Source organism: Coccinella septempunctata, chromosome X (assembly GCF_907165205.1).
Source record: "Coccinella septempunctata chromosome X, icCocSept1.1, whole genome shotgun sequence".
Classification (NCBI taxonomy): Eukaryota; Metazoa; Arthropoda; class Insecta; order Coleoptera; family Coccinellidae; genus Coccinella; species Coccinella septempunctata.
Genome location: NC_058198.1, coordinates 22,476,711 through 22,496,546, shown reverse-complemented (window position 1 = coordinate 22,496,546; position 19,836 = coordinate 22,476,711). Strand labels below are relative to the sequence as shown.

The following is a 19,836-nucleotide window of genomic DNA, read 5'->3' as shown; positions in this document are numbered from 1 at the left end:
TGGTCTTCCTGACCTATAGGAGTCTGAGAGATCAAAATTACCGGATTTGAACTTGGAAAACCATCTTTTTCATTTACGAACGTCTAATGCACTTGGATAAACAACGCAAATGTTTTTGGTCGCAACTGTTGCGTTACTACCTTTGCGAAACTCAAAAAGCATACAATGCCGAATATGCTCTTCTTCTATTTGGAGCGCCATTTTACTTCAAATTACAAAATCTAAAATTTAATATTGAATTATTTAGAAGTTGACAAGTTACAATAACCTTAAAATAACTTGGGTACGCCTTTGAGATACAAAATCAGCTGTTAAATGACAATCAAATATGGTCATGTGCAAAAACGACATTACTTTCCGGTCCCCCTAATACGTGGTCTACGTACTGAATTACCTACCTCAAATTGAGCTTGCTGTCCAGTTCTTTTGATGTTGTGTTGATAAAAGAATCTTGGCTAAGTGACGATGTTACATGAATAATGTAATTTGTGGAAATAAATGAATGTAAATATTTGAGATAATTTATTTGGATGAAAACATATTATGCAGTTCAAAATGCCAACACAGAAATTATTTTCCAGCAATTACAACCAACTCAACAAGACCGCCTGAAAATTTATTCTACGATTGTAATTTCATTAACGAAATCTGAAATTCTTGTCGAACAGTTTGATTATTGATCACTTTCAACTGCTCGTAAAATTCCAAATCAAATCACCACTTTTCATTTGAAACGTTCTCACCATATCATTTATTGAAGATTGCAAATCCAGTAATGCATGTACAACCTCAGTTATGTCAGAAATTTAATCTCATATACTTTCTTTTGCTCAGGTTTCGCGGCACTATCAAAATCATGGAAATGAATATTTGCATTGCCTTCCTTAATCGTCCAACACCAGAAAATTCATCTAGAACAAATATATCTCCTAACCTAAAATTCGAGTGAAAATTGGTAAATAGTTTCTCAACTGAATCACAGTGATATAAATACTCACTCAATTTTTTCAATACCTATTTTTCTAGTCAGACCTCCAAAAAATTAGTTCATTGTTCAATTGGTAACCGAATATGTAATGAAAATATCTAACCCAAACAAGTTGAACTCTATTTATTACTCACTTTCTAGGTTAGTGATTTTTGGATTCGCCAATATCGCGAATAAAACTATAATAAAATCTTTCAATGATATGCAGGCAGTAGAACAATGAAAACTCGATCAGCGACATGTCTTTTCAATAAGGAATATAATATGTTTTCAATTATTTCGAAACAGAATTCGAAAAATTTGAGATTTTCAAACATTTCTTTCATGTCCAATCACTATGTGATAAGCTGTAATTTGTTTGAAGCAAAAAGCAAATGTGAATAACTTGACGCTTCTATCGTTGGTTGGTCCAAACCGGAGCTGACCCTGGATAAACAGACACAAAAATTTCAAAAAGAGTTAACTCCGTTTGACTAACGTGCAAATACCAAAAAAATCTCAAGAAAGAATCTATATATTAGAAAATTATGGACAGGCACACCAGTTTCACTAATTAGCATAGATTTCGTTTCATTCAAAAAATGTAGTCATTTTTCTATAGGTTGATGATCCAGCAGAAGAGATTAATCGGCAATGTTTCGGAAGTGGTGAAAGTATATAAGTAGTCTAGTTTTAGGGCAGGTTAAACCAAAAAACTGAATTACGTGATTTCCACTAACATGAGCACACACTACTCATGTTTTGCTATCACAGTATCAGGTTTTTCACTAAATTATGTATGTAATTCTGTTTTTAGTTTAATTATTGATTTTCATCAAGCGTCGACCAAATCAATTCATTATTTATGGCAGGTTAATTGAAATAATATTTCAATTAAGTTAAAATTCAAACTTTTTAAATTTCAAGCTTTTATTGCTGTTATTATTAATTATATTGTTGTGTTTAGCAATGGTTGATGTATTTCTATATTGTTCTCTGCTTCTGAAAGCTATAAAAATCATGTTGAGATCGATATTGTTTTTACAGAGGTGAATACTTGAACTCGAGAGTTGAAAAACCATGGAAAAAATATAATAAACATGCTAACAAAAACAAGAGAGCAGAACTGAGGAGAGTATATTCACACTTGGATGAACATTGATTAGTATTTTGTATATAATATATGATTAAAAACCAAACCCAATTATTATACACATGGATTTGTGTGGCCCTATGGAAGAAAGTTCATTTAACAATTCTCATTACATATTTTTATTAAAGGATGACTTTAGTAATTATAGTCCGGAGTCCGACGACGGGCTTTCACAGGCCAAAATCGACTTCCTCTACCAGGAGGCAACTTCGCATTTCCGGATGGAATGTGAAAATGGGATGAACAATGTTCGCCTCAGGGTTCGGGGAGGGAAGCGCTATGTGTACGCCAGAACCAATGAATGTATATAAAAAAAATCCAGGCGAGTTGACTAAGCTTGTTCGCCAAGGAGTAGAGTGGATAGAGGGTTCTCACTCTCACCCGTGGAAAAATATAATAAACATGCTAACAAAAACAAGGCAGAAAAACTGAGGAGGGTATATTTACACTTGGAACCCATTTATTTATATGTATAATACACATGGTCGCGTCTCCTGGCGCTATATACCCGGCCAAAGTCTCCCTGGCTTCAAGGCGGTAGTCTTGCAACTGCAACGGTATTAACTATTAACATCATTTAATGATCGGAAACAGAAAGACAGTTCTGACGGCGTAATCCTTTTTCTGTCTCGTCTAGGGAATAACTACGGATGCACCTACGGCGACGGGGCCACGGGCTATCAACCTGGAGTAGGCAGTACCGCTGTGTCGTGTACGAGAACGGTCAACCCGATGAGTGAACAGCAAATATTCTTTGAACACTTTACTTATACTTGTTACGTTACCATCTGCGGGTGCTGCGAGTCCGTCGTGCACCTCGGACATGCTCGGAGGGCGAGTTCCTCGCTCGTCGGTATCCGGAGCGGCCAAGGAGTATCTCCCCTATCTCCGAGTCAACTGCATGTCTCCAGGGTGTCCCACAGGCCACAACGGTTGCAGCTTCGGACGGAGGGTTTTCCAGCAAGCCCTGTCGGTCCATGAAGGCCGCAACGCCAACACGCCCCAGATACGGTGGTGTGCAAGTCAGACATCTGAAACTTATTTTTTCAACATGTTCATTATTTATTACCGGACGGCGGTCTTGATTGGAGAAGAAGCTAAGAAAGACGAACCGTATCACCCGGAACAGAGACTCGGAAGGGAAGTGACGGGGTGAGTAACGTATTAGTCTCACATACACAGTCGTTATACAATGAAATGATTAACGCTCTGATGAATGGAATGGTTTTAAGTGTTTAACATGAATGTTGACGATTTTCTTACCACTGTCATCTTTCAGGTCATAAATAGCGGGTGAGATTACTTTCACAATGGTGTACGGACCAGAGAATTTCGGAGCCAATTTGGCTGCAAAGCTATTAACGGCGGATGACAACGGATTAGCACGGCGTAGAACTTTGTCACCGACATGAAAACGAACGTCCTTCCGACGGAGGTTGTAAATGTCAGCCTCTCAAAGTGTCAGCTGCTCAAAGGCACGTACAACCTGGTATGGACAAACTCATAGGTCTCCTGAAGATGACGTATTTGTTCTTTACGGTGAGTAAGATTTACTCTACTTTCTTCTGGGCTTCTGTTTGTCTCCTCTGTGTCTTCGTCTTGGAAGAATAGATTGCCTTTGGAACTGTTAATTCCCTTCCATAGTTCAGAAATGCCGGTATGAACGGTGTTCAGGGCGAAAGTTAGTTCACCTAATTTCTCATCCCAAGTACGGTGGTCGGCTTCACAGAACTGGCCTATCATAGTCTTCAACATACGATAGGCTCGTTCTACGGCGTTGCACTGAGGTGTATAAGGAGGGGTGAAACGGTGAGCAATGTTTAACTCTCGGATTCTGTTTTTGTATATTATTGTTATATAGGGCTGAGTAAACGGTTTTAGCAGTGGCTTCCCGCAGCGGACAGCATTCGACCCATTTCGTAAAACGATCACTACCACATAAGAATTTCCCTTCTTGGACCCGGGAAGTGGCCCCACAAAATACGTACAGACCTCTTGGAACGGCGCATTTTTCCCCTTTTGCTGTCATAAGCTTTCTTTTTATTCTGAAAATGTGCTTCATTCGAATCTAACTTTCTACACGAATATGGACATTTCACTTCTATCAAACCAGTGTCATTGACCAACTCATCTGGAGAACCAGCAATGAATTGATGTATTTTATAGATTATCAATCCAGAAGGTATTCATTTATTCCTTGTTAAAGCTTCATAATCTGCCACAGCCTTTTTTTCGTTGTCTATGCCATGATTGATAGCTATACGTTTGAATTCAGATTCATCATATTCTCCATTTTTTTATAAATATTTATTTGACTATTTTTATTTTTACTCTTGCAAATTTTTCGCTCATCAAACCAAGTTCGACGTAGTCTTCGATCTCTGGTGTGTTCCTCATTACGCTTGAGGTCTTCAATAGATTTCCTATAATTTCCTTCAAAATATCGAAGGCAAATAGAATCACACTCAACGACTTTTTTATCGGTCACATTTATACAGCAAAATTTACAGTAAAATTCGCCACTTAATGTGGATTCCAAATACTCAATGCATACTAGATGAACCAATTCGTTACATTTGTCGCGTTGTACCCACTCAGCTTCGAATTTGAACGGAATAATTGAGAATTTTTTAGTGCCTGTTTCAAAGAAGTCCCAAGAAAATTATTATGCTTTTCCTTCTTTTCCCAAACTTCCCGTGAAGCTAGGCTAGCTCATCTCTTTCAAGGGGAACTTTGGAACATTCAGACTTAGTATAGTAATGTTGAACTTATTTTCTTTATGGATGAACAGCACATATTTTCTAATCTTTCTAGTTACGTGACTGCTCTTTTGACGCATAATTCTTCTAGCAACAATATTTTTTGCGATTCCAATACACCTCTCTACTGGTGCATTACTTAACCTTCCTTCATTACATAACAAAATCCGGCTCCAAAGGGGTGAAAATGGCATGTAATGTTTAAAAAAGTACTCGAAAAAGTCCACATTTTTATACAAATTCTGGGGAAAGTTTGAGGAATCACTATTTGCTGGGAATGATTCAATCATCTCTTTGAAATATGTATTAGTGAAATAAGGTGGTTTCATAACTTTACAGTTCTTTCTTATTGAATTTGAATGAAAATGTATTTTTTTTTTCGATTCCTGATCACTGACATCATCTGTGTAGGGAGATAATAGGGATAATTTTCCAAAAGAATAAAAAAAATCTTCTGAACATTCATCTCCAGTTTATCAAATGATTTAGTTACTCTCCTTGTTCAATAGGCCTTCCACAACAATATTCTTTCTCCTAGATTGAGCGTCTGCCATTGTTGCATTCAGGTTAGCTTGTTCCTTCAGATCCTTCAATTCTTTTTTCATCTTATTCATCTGTGCATTCATGTTTTCTTGTTCTCTTTTGAGTTTCTTATTTTCTCCTTTCATAACCTTCCTCATATCGTCCACTAGTCCACTATTTGAAGACACCGCTTCTTCTAGGTCTTCGATCTTCTTCATCAGTTTTTTGAACATTGCTTCTACCTTGTTTTCCTCATCGGGTTTCCCAGACCGTCCCAGACTTTTTCTCTCTTCAAGCTTTTCAACTATTTCGTCATACTGTTATTTGGTTTTTACATTTCAGACACTCCCAATCATTCCTTTTTTCTTAATATCCTCCTATTTGATGTCCGTACATCCTAAATGTGCCCAACCATCGCATCCACCCTGGCACTGGATCTTATAGCCGCTTCTACGGATGGTTTGTCCGCATTCTATGCATACAAATAAAATCTCCAGCCAGCGTACTTTGCCTAACAATATAGTTTTCACACTAGGTACTTCGCCTTCTGGTCTGTAATGAAATGTTTGTCATCGACAGGTGTTTTCTTATCACTTTCTTTCTTTCCTTTTTTTCTTGAACGTATAGGATGCCGATATTGTATACTCCCGTATAAACTAATATTAACTATTTCTTTATAAACTTTTTAGGGTTTTCACTCCCAATCTCTGAAACAAAATCAATTAAAAATGAAATCAACGATTTGCTCCTGCGTAAAAATTTCATTTTTAATTGATTTTGTTTCAGACATTGGGAGTGAAAACCCTAAAAAGTTTATGCAGAAATGTAGAATCCTCCCAGATAAATTTCAATCGATATCTAATATTAACTAGTTTTACTTAAAGAACTCACTTTGGGGCGATACATTAACATAAATCAGTATTTTTTCATACTCACTTTGGTATAAAAACCACCAATACATTCGTACGAAATAATTTCATCATTTTACACAACTGTCCACCTCAAAAAAAATTGAAAGAAATTCCTCTTCAGGTGGTAGTTTTTAATACGGAATCTATTACGCATTTTATCAACATTTCAAAATTTCAAGCGCGTGTAGAATATAATCGATTTGATAACATTTCGCAGTTGATTTCAGTGAAAAATTCCTACAAATTAATCGAGAATCTACCGAAAATCATCCAAAAATGCCACATAGAGGATCGGCGGACCGGTAGAATTCCTGAGTGTACTCGATAACTTGGTTGAAGCGGCAACGCTGATATTTGTCTATCAGCTACCCGCTTGATGTTTTTTACCAGGGCCTGTTATCTCTCTTTTCTACCGTTCTCCCTCTCCGTGGGTATTCCTCGATGCGGTGACCGAATCCCGAAGATGCACGAACTGGCGATGGCCGCCAGTGGCGTACACCTACACTTATTTTCGCTGAAATAATGCAATTCGCAATGACATTAGAAGTTGAAAGAATATGAATATGTGATGCTCGGTACATAAAAATTCGATAATTGCAACACCTTGTTCTAAAAATGAAATTGTTCAATTTGATTTCTTGATAAATTGAACTGAAATCACCTAGACGCGAAGTTTGTTTCATATAACTCTGAAGTTTTAACGACTATCAAAATGAGATTTTCACACAAATGATTGTTGACTATCCAAGATTCATATTCCGTTTTAAAAATTTCATGCACTGCCTTGCACCCCTAATCGAACCTTTTCCGTATGTTACTTCGACTTGCCGATCTAAGTCGCGAAGTTTTTTCTATATAATTTCTGAATTTTGACGACTGTCTAAATGAGATTTTTACTCAAATGATTGTTGACTATTCAAGATTCATATTCAGTTCTAAAAATTTCTTGCACTGCCTGCAGACTACCCCTTTTCTGTATATTTCAACAATCTTTTCTCTATATTATCTGAAATTTGGAGGATTTTAATTGAGAAATGTTCTCTTATTTGGGAGAAGGGTGCTACTGTGTGTCTGTGTATTTCATATCCTGAAATTGGATAGGCTTTAGCGATATGTTGGAATGAGTTCTATATCATTGATAATATTTGAATTATTCACAATTTTACTTGTTTTACACCTCTCCAGCTATTAAAACCAAAGTGTACAAGCTTCCTTTCTTCGAAAGTTCGAAACAGATTTTCGAGCGACTACTTCAACGCAAGCACAATTTTATTATTATGTCTTAAATCAGATATGAATGTAGAAAGCAATTTTTATTATTCTTATTACGTTATCGTTATTGTTGTTCCTATTGTAAGAATAATGTGATACTGATACAAAATAGGTAGGCTGAGGAAATTGGCAATTGAGACGTACATTGATAGACGTTAGAATTCAGTTAATCGGAAAATTTGTTAAAAAGGGTTGAAAAATGACGTTAGTCGAGACGAGACCGTTATTTAGAAGAAGTTACGACGAATTTTTTATTGAGACGTAATAATTGTATCAATATGGTGTATTTCTGATCAAAGAGTGAAACCAGTAAGAATATTAACCCTCTAGCTAGAGTCTAGACCCTAGAGAATTAAAAAAACCTACATGTATCTCTCAAGATTGCCTCGGTTTTTATTCAAAAGAGAGAGAGAAAGAGAGAGAGAGAGTGCGCACAAGTGTTCTGAACTTCCCTGCTTCCATCGAAAAACACTACAAGTGTCATGAAAACACCACTTCATTTTCAAATACTTAGTTAAGAATATTTCGAGAACTAATGCATAAAATGAAAAAACAATTACTGTGCTGAAATCAGTATAGAAATACCTTTCAAATGAGGTATCACTCACCCCATCTTCCCTATTCAAAAATTGGGGGTGAGGGTTGTAGTAGCAAGGGTTGAAGCGCTATGCGTCCGTAACCTACATCTTAAGTTGTCCCCCTCGAAACAGAAATCGACTTGTCCGAGCATTTCTATCGAAAAAATTTATTTCGTCTGTAATCTCGTCTGTTTCGTTTTCAAATGGCCACCCTGTATAGAAAACAGTTGCCAGATTGGCAACTCAAACTCGTATGGAGAAAATGGTTGAATACGGACAGTGCAAGAATTTTTTTTACGGATTATGAATCTTGAATAGTCAAAAATCATTTCTGTGAAAATCTGATTTTGACAGCCGTTAAAACTTAGAAGTTATACAGGGTCTTTCACGAGGAACCTCACCCATATTTATACGGGAAACTACTGAACGTATTTTCATGAAATTCAGCACTCATAAGTATTTCACGATGCTGATGAAATCTAAAATATTTTCTAGGCATGAGCACCTCCGGTTTTTCCGGAAACGACGTCAACTTCCGTTTTTCAAATTAGAACACCATTTTTGTATTGCAGAAATAGATTCCTTAGAAAATTTCAAGTTATTTTGATGTAACATTTTTCAGTTTTGGTTGGAAAATTCTCTCTGAGCGGGAAAATTAGAAAAAAAAAATCGAAAATAGAGCTCTGCTGAAACAAGAATAACTTCGAGGTTTTTGGATAAAAAATTTTAATTTTTGGGATTTTTCAAGATGTAAAATTGATGTATCCACTTTAAAAATCGAAATCGCGATTCATTATACAGGGGGTGAAAAAATCGCTTTCAAAGTTAGGGATGACAAAATCGTGAAAAATCAATTTTTTCAAATTAGAACCCCATTTTTTAAGGCAGATATTGAATCTACGTTAAAAAATAATGTGAGTGTATGCATCACACCCTTGCCCTAAAATGGATATTTTCTGAGTTATCCACAAAAAACTGTTTTTCGTCTTGAATTTTCAGCTATTTCTTTTCCCTTCACGCCAAAAAGATGAAATTTTCAAGAACTGTTATTTAAACCATGCTGTAGATTTTTCACCCCTTCTTGAAACTGACTTCAAGTTACTATTAGGAGAACCATGGCAAACTCTCGCAGTTATAACTAGAGAAGATGCTCAAAGTTTTGACCGTTAATTTCTAGACATTTATTTATACGTCTCAGGAATGCTTCGTGCGTTGCTCTTCTTATTTCATCGGGAGGAAGAGATCTGCAAAAGTGTTTAAAAACCAAATTGAGTTTCAAAACTATGAATCTAAAAATTTAAACAAACCTGAACGCATTTCTGACTCGTTCTATGCAGTCCTCTTTATCAGTCAGGGGAGTTGGGTAGACAATACTTTTTATCCTACCCCAAACATAGTCTAAAGGAGTTAAATCGGGAGAACGTGGTGGCCAAAGATGTGGACCATTCCGATACAAATTCGAATCAAAATTCGCCATCTATTTAGGAACAACCTGTAACTTTTTTCTCTTGCATGTTAGGGTAGTAAAATCTAAAACATGGTTTAAGTAACAGTTCCTGAAAAATTTCATCTTTTTGGCGTGAAGGGAAAAGAAATAGCTGAAAATTCAAGACGAAAAATTTTTTTGTGAATAACTCAGAAAATATCCACTTTAGGGCGCGGGTGTGATGCAGACACTCACATTATTTTTTAACGTAGATTCAGTATCTGCCATAAAAAAATGGGGTTCTAATTTGAAAAAATTAATTTTTCACGATTTTGTCATCCCTAACTTTGAAAGCGATTTTTTCACCCCCTGTATCATGAATCGCGATTTTGATTTTTAAAGTGGATACATCAATCTTACATCTTGAAAAATCCCAAAAATCCCAAAATTTTCCATCCAAAAACCTCGAAGTTATTCTTGTTTCAGCAGAGCTCTATTTTCGATTTTTTTTTTCTAATTTTCCCGCTCAGAGAGAATTTTCCAACCAAAACTGAAAAATGTTACATCAAAATAACTTGAAATTTTCTAAGGAATCTATTTCTGCAATAAGAAAATGGTGTTCTAATTTTAAAAACGGAAGTTGACGTCATTTCCGGAAAAACCGGAGGTGCTCATGCCTTGAAAATATTTTAGATTTCATCAGCATCGTGAAATACTTATAAGTGCTGAATTTCAAGAAAATACGTTCAGTAGTTTCCCGTATAAATATGGGTGAGGTTCCTCGTGAAAGACCCTGTATACATAAAACCTCTCGCCTCGGTAGCATGAACTCATATGCGGAAATGGATCGAGAAGGGGTAGTCTGCAGGTAGTGCAAGAAAAAATTTCATGGAATAAGAATTTTGAATAGTCAACAATCATTTGTGAAGAAGTCTCATTTTGACAGTCGTTAAAATTTAAAAGTTTTATGGAAAAAACATCGCGCCTCAGATCGGCAGCTTGAATTCACATACGGAAGAGGGTAGAAATCGAACAGGGAAAGTCTGCAGGCAGTGCAAGAAAATTTTTTACGGAATATGAATCTTGAATAGTCGACAATCATTTATATAAAAATCTCATTTTACCAGTCGTTAAAACTTCAGAGTTGTATATGGAAAAACTTCGCGTCTAGGTGATTTTACCGAGAAATTATATCGAACGGTCTTATTTTTCAAACGAGTTATTGAAATTATTAAATTCATATGAACCGACCATCAAATATTCATATTTTTTCAACTTCGGTTAGAATAACAGTTCTGCAATTCGGAATGCCATTAGAAGTCTACCAATGTCATTCCGAATTGAGGAAGCGTTATTTCGGCGAAAATAAGAATAGGTGTACGCCACTGGCGGTCATCGCCAGTTCGGGCATCTTCGGGATTCTGTCAGCTAGATATTGTAAGCCAACAGCCAACTTCACACCATGTTACCGCTCCGTGTTGATTACTTTTTACTTTTCTCAGCGTCCTGGTTTGAAACTCAAGAACATTATTACATTGCAACCGTTTTAGAAAATATTAGTTGCAAATAATCTTTGTGGATAACGTATGCATTTGTTCGTGTTATAAATGTGAAATACTTCGTGATCGTTGTGTTAATTGAAGATTACATGCTGTAACCTATACCGGCATCGTTTGATTGTGAAGCATTTATAAAAATTCTTCGGGATCGGCTCGACCAATACTTCCACGGGATTCGGGGATACGTCGTACTACTTTTTAAAAGATTTTGTGTACATTCATTACTGCTGAGGCTTCTCCCCTTTGTTTAGTGGTTGTGCTAGCTGGGGGTTGATGGGCTTACTTGAGTGGAAGAAGATGAAAGAATTTCAGTCTTTACAGCGCTCCTGATCACCACAGATTTCAGTGATCTCACACATGCACGCGGGTTTTGTGATAACTACTCATAAAAAACTGCAAAATTTATTATCAGTATGTGGATATAGTTTCTGGTCAATAAGACTTTCGTGATATGAAGATATTCATTCCCGTAAGTGTTGGAATTTGTTTAGTACATCAACATGTTGGAAAGCAGGTGAAATATTTTTTGGAACATTTTATATGCGATAAATATAAATTGCCCATTGATATGGCTCGTTCCAGAATCGCATCATTTCAATCTGTTACGTCAATACCGTCCGATCCATGGAGGTTCCTACCTCCATGGTCATCAGAGCAAAGTAACCTTAAATAAATAAATAAAATCTGCTCGCTCTCTTACCTCCGAGATGTAATTCTGGAACTCTGCTAATATTGTACTGTTGCCATAATTGATTGTGAAAACAGGCTCGACTTCGACTTAGGCCCCACCTCAGATTTTCATGATTATTTTTTTAAAGATAGAATTTTTGATGAGGAATCGAATGGTAGTTATCTCAATCTGCGGAAACTTATATTTCAGTAGCTATGATTTTTTGAAATGTTCGTTAAATGCACTCAATTAATTCGAATGTTTTTCTCAACATAACTCAACCAATTGGGGTTTTGCGGTAATTCATTGGGAGAAAAGTGAATAACTGATCAATTTTGCCTAAAAACTGAACTGAATCATTTTGAGGTTAGGTTAGGTTTGGTTAGGACAGTAAAAAAACAATTTCATACATGAAAATATCATTTTTGTCGATTAAGATTCAAGTTTGAAGGTCCGAAAAGTGAAAATATTATATTTCATGATTATTAATGATATATAACACGTATTTTGATGAAATTTTCGAAAAATCGTATCTTCTCCTGCATCAAGGAAAAAATCGACAAAAAAATCTGACGTAGGCACTTTGTCGAATTCGTGATAAACTTAACAAAAATCATAACTGCCGAACTATGAGTTTCCGCAGATTGAGACTACTACCAATCGATTCCTTATAAGGAATTCTATCGATAGAAAAAAATCAGTAAAATCTAAGGTGGGGCATAAACGAGGGGTCTTTCACTGCGGAATTTTAGTGTACAAAATAATGGAATTGAGGCGGAATTGCACGGAATTTTATGGAATTACACGGAATTATATTGGAATTCATTGAAGTAGAATTGAAGGTCATTTTATAGGAATTCAATGGAATTGAACCGCATTCTGAAGGAATTGAATGGAATTGTAAAGGAATTGAATGGAAATGAACATGCGCAGAAAGATGCTTTTGAATAATCGTGTCACCTAAGAATCGTTTTGATATAACCTATAAAAGTACTTATTTTAGTGTGAAGTCGATAATGCTCAAGCGAAGTAGATATATCTCTATCATCATTTCAGTAATATTTAACATATTATACGAGGTGGCCATGTCAAACAACCCATAGTCAAACATTTCCATATATTAGAGTGTTTCTGGATATATTTTATTTATTATTTATGAATTAATAAGGCGTTCATTCCTACTATATAGTAGGAAGGGATGGGTGACATGCATTAAGTGTTCGAGTTTCTGAATTTGTACATGTCCAAATGGAAATTGAGCCTTCTAGACGTTGTCCCAAAAATCTTTTTTATTAACGGAAATATTCGGCTGGAATATTTTACGCGGGCCACAATGTAGGTATAATATGTTGAATATTTGAAATGAAAATAATAGTGATTTTTTCTAAGTCATACTTGACTCGAAAACAAAAGTCATTATGAGTTTCTCAAAAAAATATGCCACTCATTTTCCTAAATATATTGAGTCTTAGGGTAAAATAGTTCATAAGTTCATTCACCTATTTCGCCACCCTAATTTTTTCAGCAGTTTTTTTGGTTTGAAGAAATTCCCACTTTCGATCAATTTTTGCTGAAATTATTTTATTGAGAATAAATGGCTGTATTGCCAATGATACAGTTCTACTGATATTTCGATTTTTGGTTCGATCTCAGATTAGATGCACTAGTAGATTCAGTCTAGGATAAATTATACTTCAGATGGAGCAAGACGAAACTTCGAGCGAAGCTTGCCGCGAAATCACAGCTGGGGTACATGAGACAAATCAAAATTCGTACTTATTTGACGGCAACTTGATATGATTCACTGTTGGGTTCGACAAAACTGAGTGAAGATGATTTCAACAAAATAGAGAAAAATTTATTTTTTTGTCTTAGGTTTTAATGTTGAGTTATACAGTGTTCTTTAGGGGTGATATTTATTCATTCGAATTTTTATTTGTCCAAATTACTAATAGTGGACAGCACACTCATGTTGAGTTTTCACTGAAAATTACTGCGATAAATTGAACGGAATTGAGTGGAATTGAGCGGATTTATGATGAATAACGGAATTGTGATGAATTCAATGGAATTTAGGTGAATTGAACGGAATTTTCCTGAATTTAGTGGAATTAATCTCGAAATTGGAATTTTAGTGTACAAAAAACGTCCAGTGAAAGACCCCTCGGGCATAAATGAAGTTTTACGGTGAATACTTAATTGTAGGACTTATTGGACTTTCACAGAGTCGTTGTGTTAAGAAAAAAATTGGACTTAGAAAATCAATTAATGTAGGAAATATTTCATCATATTCATACCATAAAATAAACGGTTATCAGTGGAATCTCCACCTTTTCCCCGAGCTTTTCCCTTTCATACAAGCACCTTCCTCAATCCCGAGCTCAATCTCATATAAATTACCGTAGGATCATCACCTGATGCTACACTTTGTTTGTTTTGACGAACTTTACCATTCACTTACACTTCATTCGTAAGATCAGACAAATTTTTTCTTAATGAATTACTTATAGCTTTGTAGACTGATACTCAGATTGAAAGGAAGAGAGCCATAAAGACAGCAAGCTCAAACGTTGGAAAGAATAATCCCGAGGATAATCCTAAATCATGGAAATAGTTCAATAAATCCTTACTAAGTCTAGTAGTAATAATTCACAATTTCTTGTAAAAAAGAGTCTGTTGGCCTTTTCTACAGGAATACATCAAGAAAGATTGGTCTTTATTTCAATTGGAAAAGTTGTTCAATGTCTAGTTGTTCCTTTTCATTTCTGCGAAACTGCTGTTATTTCATAGATGAGTTAGTAGAATTCTTCAGTTCTTCAATTCATTGATATTGACTATGTAGGCTATCTGATATTTACATGGTAAATGTATACTTGATGTGATTATCAGGATGTTCTAATTAGAATATTGACCATTTACAGAATCCTGCGCAAAATGAGTTGAAGCATTGGACCTAGGAATTTTTGTTTGAACGATGCCATTTCGGCATATCATCTTACAGGGAAGTATTTCAAGGGGCTCATGGGTGAGTAAGATTTTTTATTTGGCAGATTTTATTCTTACATGTTGTATTAACTGCCTCTTGTTAAAGCAGTGATGGTTACTGGAAAGGGATAACATAAAAATAATAGTCTCTTCATTTGTGACATTATTGGTACAATTTACTGGTAACAACTACACATCGAATGAGCTAAAAGTAAATAATATAATAAGTCTTTTCCATTACAGAGAGTTCTGTTCGCTACACGGCTAGTTAAAAAATCTTCATTAACATTCAGATTAGTCTGACGTTGAACCAAAAGTGTATGGCTATGACCCCTGATGTCGGATTTTGTTGTAAGGGAAAAATTCCGTTACACATACAGATTTATTCTTAAAGATATCAGGAAGTTTTGAATTTGATACTACAGATTCTCATTGACTGAGGTAAACGAGGAGGGTTTACAACTGATCATAAACACTAATGTTTTCTTGAATTTTCTCACATGATGTGATTTTTATTTCTGCATATTCGAATTTTATGTTGATACAACATGAAAAGCCGAAAAAAAAATTCAGAGAAAGACGAATTCAGGGAAACCCATAGTAACTTTTTTCAAGTACTTATAACATCCTCCATATTTAGAAAGAGTTGAACTATAATTAGTGTGACAAGTTTACACAATTATCTTAGCTCTTGATAACAACTTTTAGACAACTTAAGGGGTTAGGTGGGTTTCAGAAATTCGAATAAAAGGATTTATCATATATTTTATTTTGTGAGATATTCCGAAAACTCAGCTGTTACCCATCTCTCTTGACGTCGAAATAAAAATGCTTTTACCGTGGACAGCATATCTCGTTATTGGTTCATCTAAAATAAAAAAAAAAAGAAATATTTCGTTAGTGCACGCATAAATTTCGTTATTGGACGAATAAAAAAAAATGGAATTTGAATTTTCGACAGACTTAGAACAAAAAAAAAATATTTTTTTGTCGAATTTTTGCCATGTATTGGCTCGAAAAAAATTAGTTGTAGTTAAGAAAATGAAATCCTTCGTCTATTAACTTGACAATGTTATTTCAAACACGTGTGCAAAATTTGAACAAAATCTCTTGTGTAACAATTCACCTCGTATCTTGATCAATGAAAGAGCGGTTTTCCACTGGTCATGGGGTGATTATTTTCAAGATGTTAAATACACACAAAATTTAAGGCCCTCGAAATGGGAAAAAATGTGGATTTGGCCCGTCGCGCGAAGGTCAGGTCTTGAAGTTGATATTATTTCTGGGGAGAAAGTTTAAATGGAACTCATGTAGAAACTAACAAATACATATTTCCGCATAATCAACGTTCATGCAACAGTGCTGCAACAATGTAGGTATAAAGGTTCCAGCGATACATCGTCTTAATTATCCCAAATTAATTCGAATTCTCGTATTTCGATATATTACACTTCACAACTTTTCGAGAAATCATGTACACTGACTTGCGAAATTGAGTTTTGAGATAAACGCGTTTGAAGTTTTAATTTGAAATAACATGCAAATGAAAATAATTTTTTTAAAACTAACAGAAATATAATCATCAATTCGGGCACACAAACTTTTCAGAGTTGCCCTCAAATTGTAAAAAAAAGTGGGAAAGGCTAAGAATAATAGCTAAGCATCTGCTTCCGTATACCTGCGAAGCGCTGCACTGACATGTCCTGATGGCGGAACTTCCGAAGGGTCTGTCTCTTGGAATTTTACTTGGATTGATTCGAAATTTCAGGAGAATATTTTGAACAAATTGTACTATTCAATAGGAGAAAAAAAAAATAAAATCGATTTTTTGAAATTTTCAAACCCACCTCACCCCTCGATATTGCCCTTAACGACAGCGATTTAGCCGAAAATATGTTTTTTTCACTGTTGGCTATTTATCTTTTATATATAAAATATGCCTCAAATATTCTCATATTTCTTCTTGTAGATTTATGATTTAAGCAGAATTCGCTTGGTTTTTTCAAATTCCCAAATTTAATATTGTTATCTGAAATAAAATCATCCAATTTATCACAGAACATAACAAATTGATAGAATGAAAATCTTGGGTATGTAACCCATTTTATTACCTCGCAAACAAAGATCTTGCCGACGTTTCGAACTAACTATAGTTCTTCATTAGAGCTACAATTGAAAAATCAAAAGAACAATGAGAAACACGCCAAAAATTGTGGGAGGTCTAAAACACTAAAATACAAGTACAACAAAGTTGATATATACATATATAAACCAGATAAAATTACAATAAAGCAAATATATATATAGAAACGCAAGTTGGTGAGGTGACGCAGCGAGATTTTGTAAAACATAGAAAAGAATAATACCGCGCAAATAAAGCGTGACAGTGACTGGTCAGATAGTACGTGCAGCGCAGGAAAAAGCTGCGTCACCTCACCAACCTGCGTTTCTATTTGCGCCTGGCCTAACGGAGTGGAGAAACTGGAGTGCGAAGGACGAACCGACGAACTCGAAAGTCTTTCTTTGGAACACCTGCCATGCAAGTTTACCGCGTTTGCGTACACAGCTGCTGCTATTTAGAGCGTAACTAACGCATGCGAATTTTGGAACTTCGAATATTGCTGAAGTCGTAAATTCTACTGAAACATGTACACTCTGCAGTGTTGCATTTGTTCTATTCATTTACCTATTATACCAATATTGATAACACGCGTTCTAGACTACATCAAAAAGTGAAGCCAAATTGTTGGGAGGAATCCACTTGTACGCATGCGCGAATTAGATGTTCGAAAATGACAATAATAATAATAATCATAATAATAAGTCATAAGAGAGTTTATTTGTAAACCTTATAAACTCTAAAACAAACTGTAGAGTTATCCTATGATAACTGTGTCCAGCCTATTCAACTCAAATAATGTTTTTAAATACCCATATACTGAATATAAACAAAAAAAAATTATTCAAATATCCCCATTGTGTCTCCTTCAGTATTCTTTGTCTCTGTCGGTGCTTCATCGTCCTCATCGGTATTATAATGTCCCAATCGGTAATACATCCAAGTTATGTAGTCTTCGTTCTCCAAGATCTGTCGTGATCCCACTCAATGGAGTAGGTATTCATTCACACACTGAAATTTATTTAATTCGAGTTTATCATTTTATGGATCCTAGCTCGGTCTCCCTCAGCCAGCCATAATTTTATTCTTTTTTTGAATTTTGTTTCATTTCGGGTCTCCCTCAACGTCTTCGGCACAATGGAGTAAATTCTTGGAGCAATATATGAACTACATCTCTGACCAATTCTCTTCGTAGCTCTTATTGTTTCATAATTTATTTGTTTTGCTCTAGTAGTGTATTTGTGTTCCTTTAGTCTCACTGGTATTTTATTCTGGTGAACCTTCAAAATTATTTGTTGGGCATATATCTGTCTAATGTCTAGTGCTTTAGAAATCTCGTAGATAGTGGAACTTGGAAATGTAATTTTTTTTCCATACATTATTTTTAGAATACACTTCTGAATAATGTCAACACTTTTCTTGTGCACATCAAAAACACCACCTCATCCTATTATCCCATATGACAGCTGTGATTGGACCAACGCAGAGTAAAGAATACGCATGTGTTTCTCAGAACTTATTGATTTTCTTATATATCTAAATCTATATAGAATTTCTCTTAGTTTTTTTGTAAGGCAAGACATATGTTTATCCCATTTTAGATGCTGATCGATGAAAATGCCCAGATATTTGGTGGATTGCGTGGCTGGAATGTGTAATTTATTATTTATCTGTAGAACTCCCAAATTTGGCTGCCCTGTTTCGTTTGAGGAGAATGTTAGGTACTTGGTCTTCTCGGAGTTTACCGTGAGTTTATTCAATTGAAGCCATTTCGACAATATCTTCAAATCATCCGTTGCCTTTTGCTTCACTTCCTCCCATGTTTCACCATCATACAGAGCTATTGTATGATCTGCGAAGCCAATAACCTCACCTGTGCTGTTCAATTCGAGTAAGCCGTTAATGTAGAGATCGAACAAAAGGGGCCCCAAAATCGTACCCTGCAGAACACCAAAGTTAAGTTTTCTATGTTTACTACATTTTCCGTTCAAAGATACCATCTGAGTTCGATCAGATAGGTAACTCTGGATGAGGTCGTATATCTTTCCGCGGAATCCATAATTGGCAAGTTTTTCAAGCAGCTTTTCATGGCTTACTGTGTCGAAAGCTTTCGCTAAATCTATTACTACTGCCAACGATGGTATATTTTTATCGACATTACTGTAGATGATATCTGTTACCTTTTTTAGCGCGTCTTCCGTTGACATTCCCTTGCGAAATCCGAACTGATTCCTTGATAATAACTGATGTCTGGCAATAAATGTTTCCATGCGGACTTGTATCAGTTTTTCTATGATCTTGGCGATATTTGATATTAAAGTAATCGGTCTATAGTTGTTCATCCGAGTTTTATCACCTCCCTTGAACACAGGTTTCACTAGTCCCATTTTAAGTATATCCGGGAAAGGTCCCTTGTCGAAACAGTTGTTTATTATGTAAGCAAGGGGGGTTGATATTTCTTCTTTTATGCTTTTCAATGTTTCCGCTCGTATTCCATCATAACCAGCCGATTTTCGAGATTTGAGACTGTTTATGGTCTTCTCTATTTCAACTGGATCAGTTGGAAACAGAAAAAAGGTGTTATCTCTTTGAATATTTACTTCTTTGAAATCTTTCGGCTCGGTCAGTTTACTAGCATAGGTTTCGCCCACTTTAATGAAGTATTCATTGAAAAGTTCGCACTTTTCGTGATCATCGTCAATCATCAAATCATCATTGTTACGAATGTATCTTATATTTGTTTCGATTTTTGTATTATTAGTTAGGTTTCCGACACAATCCCATAAAGCTTTCGATTCACTTTGATTTTTTTTTATACACTTCTGAAAATATCTGAAAATATCAAGATATTGGTTAGTTTGTTTTCATATGATGAAATGATTGAATGAATTCAAATGATGATTTATTTTAAATTC

The 19,836-nt window shown here is 35.4% G+C and overlaps 1 protein-coding gene across 1 annotated transcript; it reads left to right on the top strand.

The window, feature by feature from the left end:
- The first annotated feature begins 442 nt into the window (after window positions 1–442).
- LOC123321999 lies at window positions 443–3,602 on the top strand. The gene is made up of 2 exons (XM_044909817.1): window positions 443–3,272; window positions 3,400–3,602. Exons 1-2 carry the CDS (start codon window positions 2,944–2,946, stop codon window positions 3,404–3,406), a joined length of 336 nt encoding a protein of 111 aa, XP_044765752.1. The 5' UTR covers window positions 443–2,943; the 3' UTR covers window positions 3,407–3,602.
- Window positions 3,603–19,836: the final 16,234 nt, after the last annotated feature.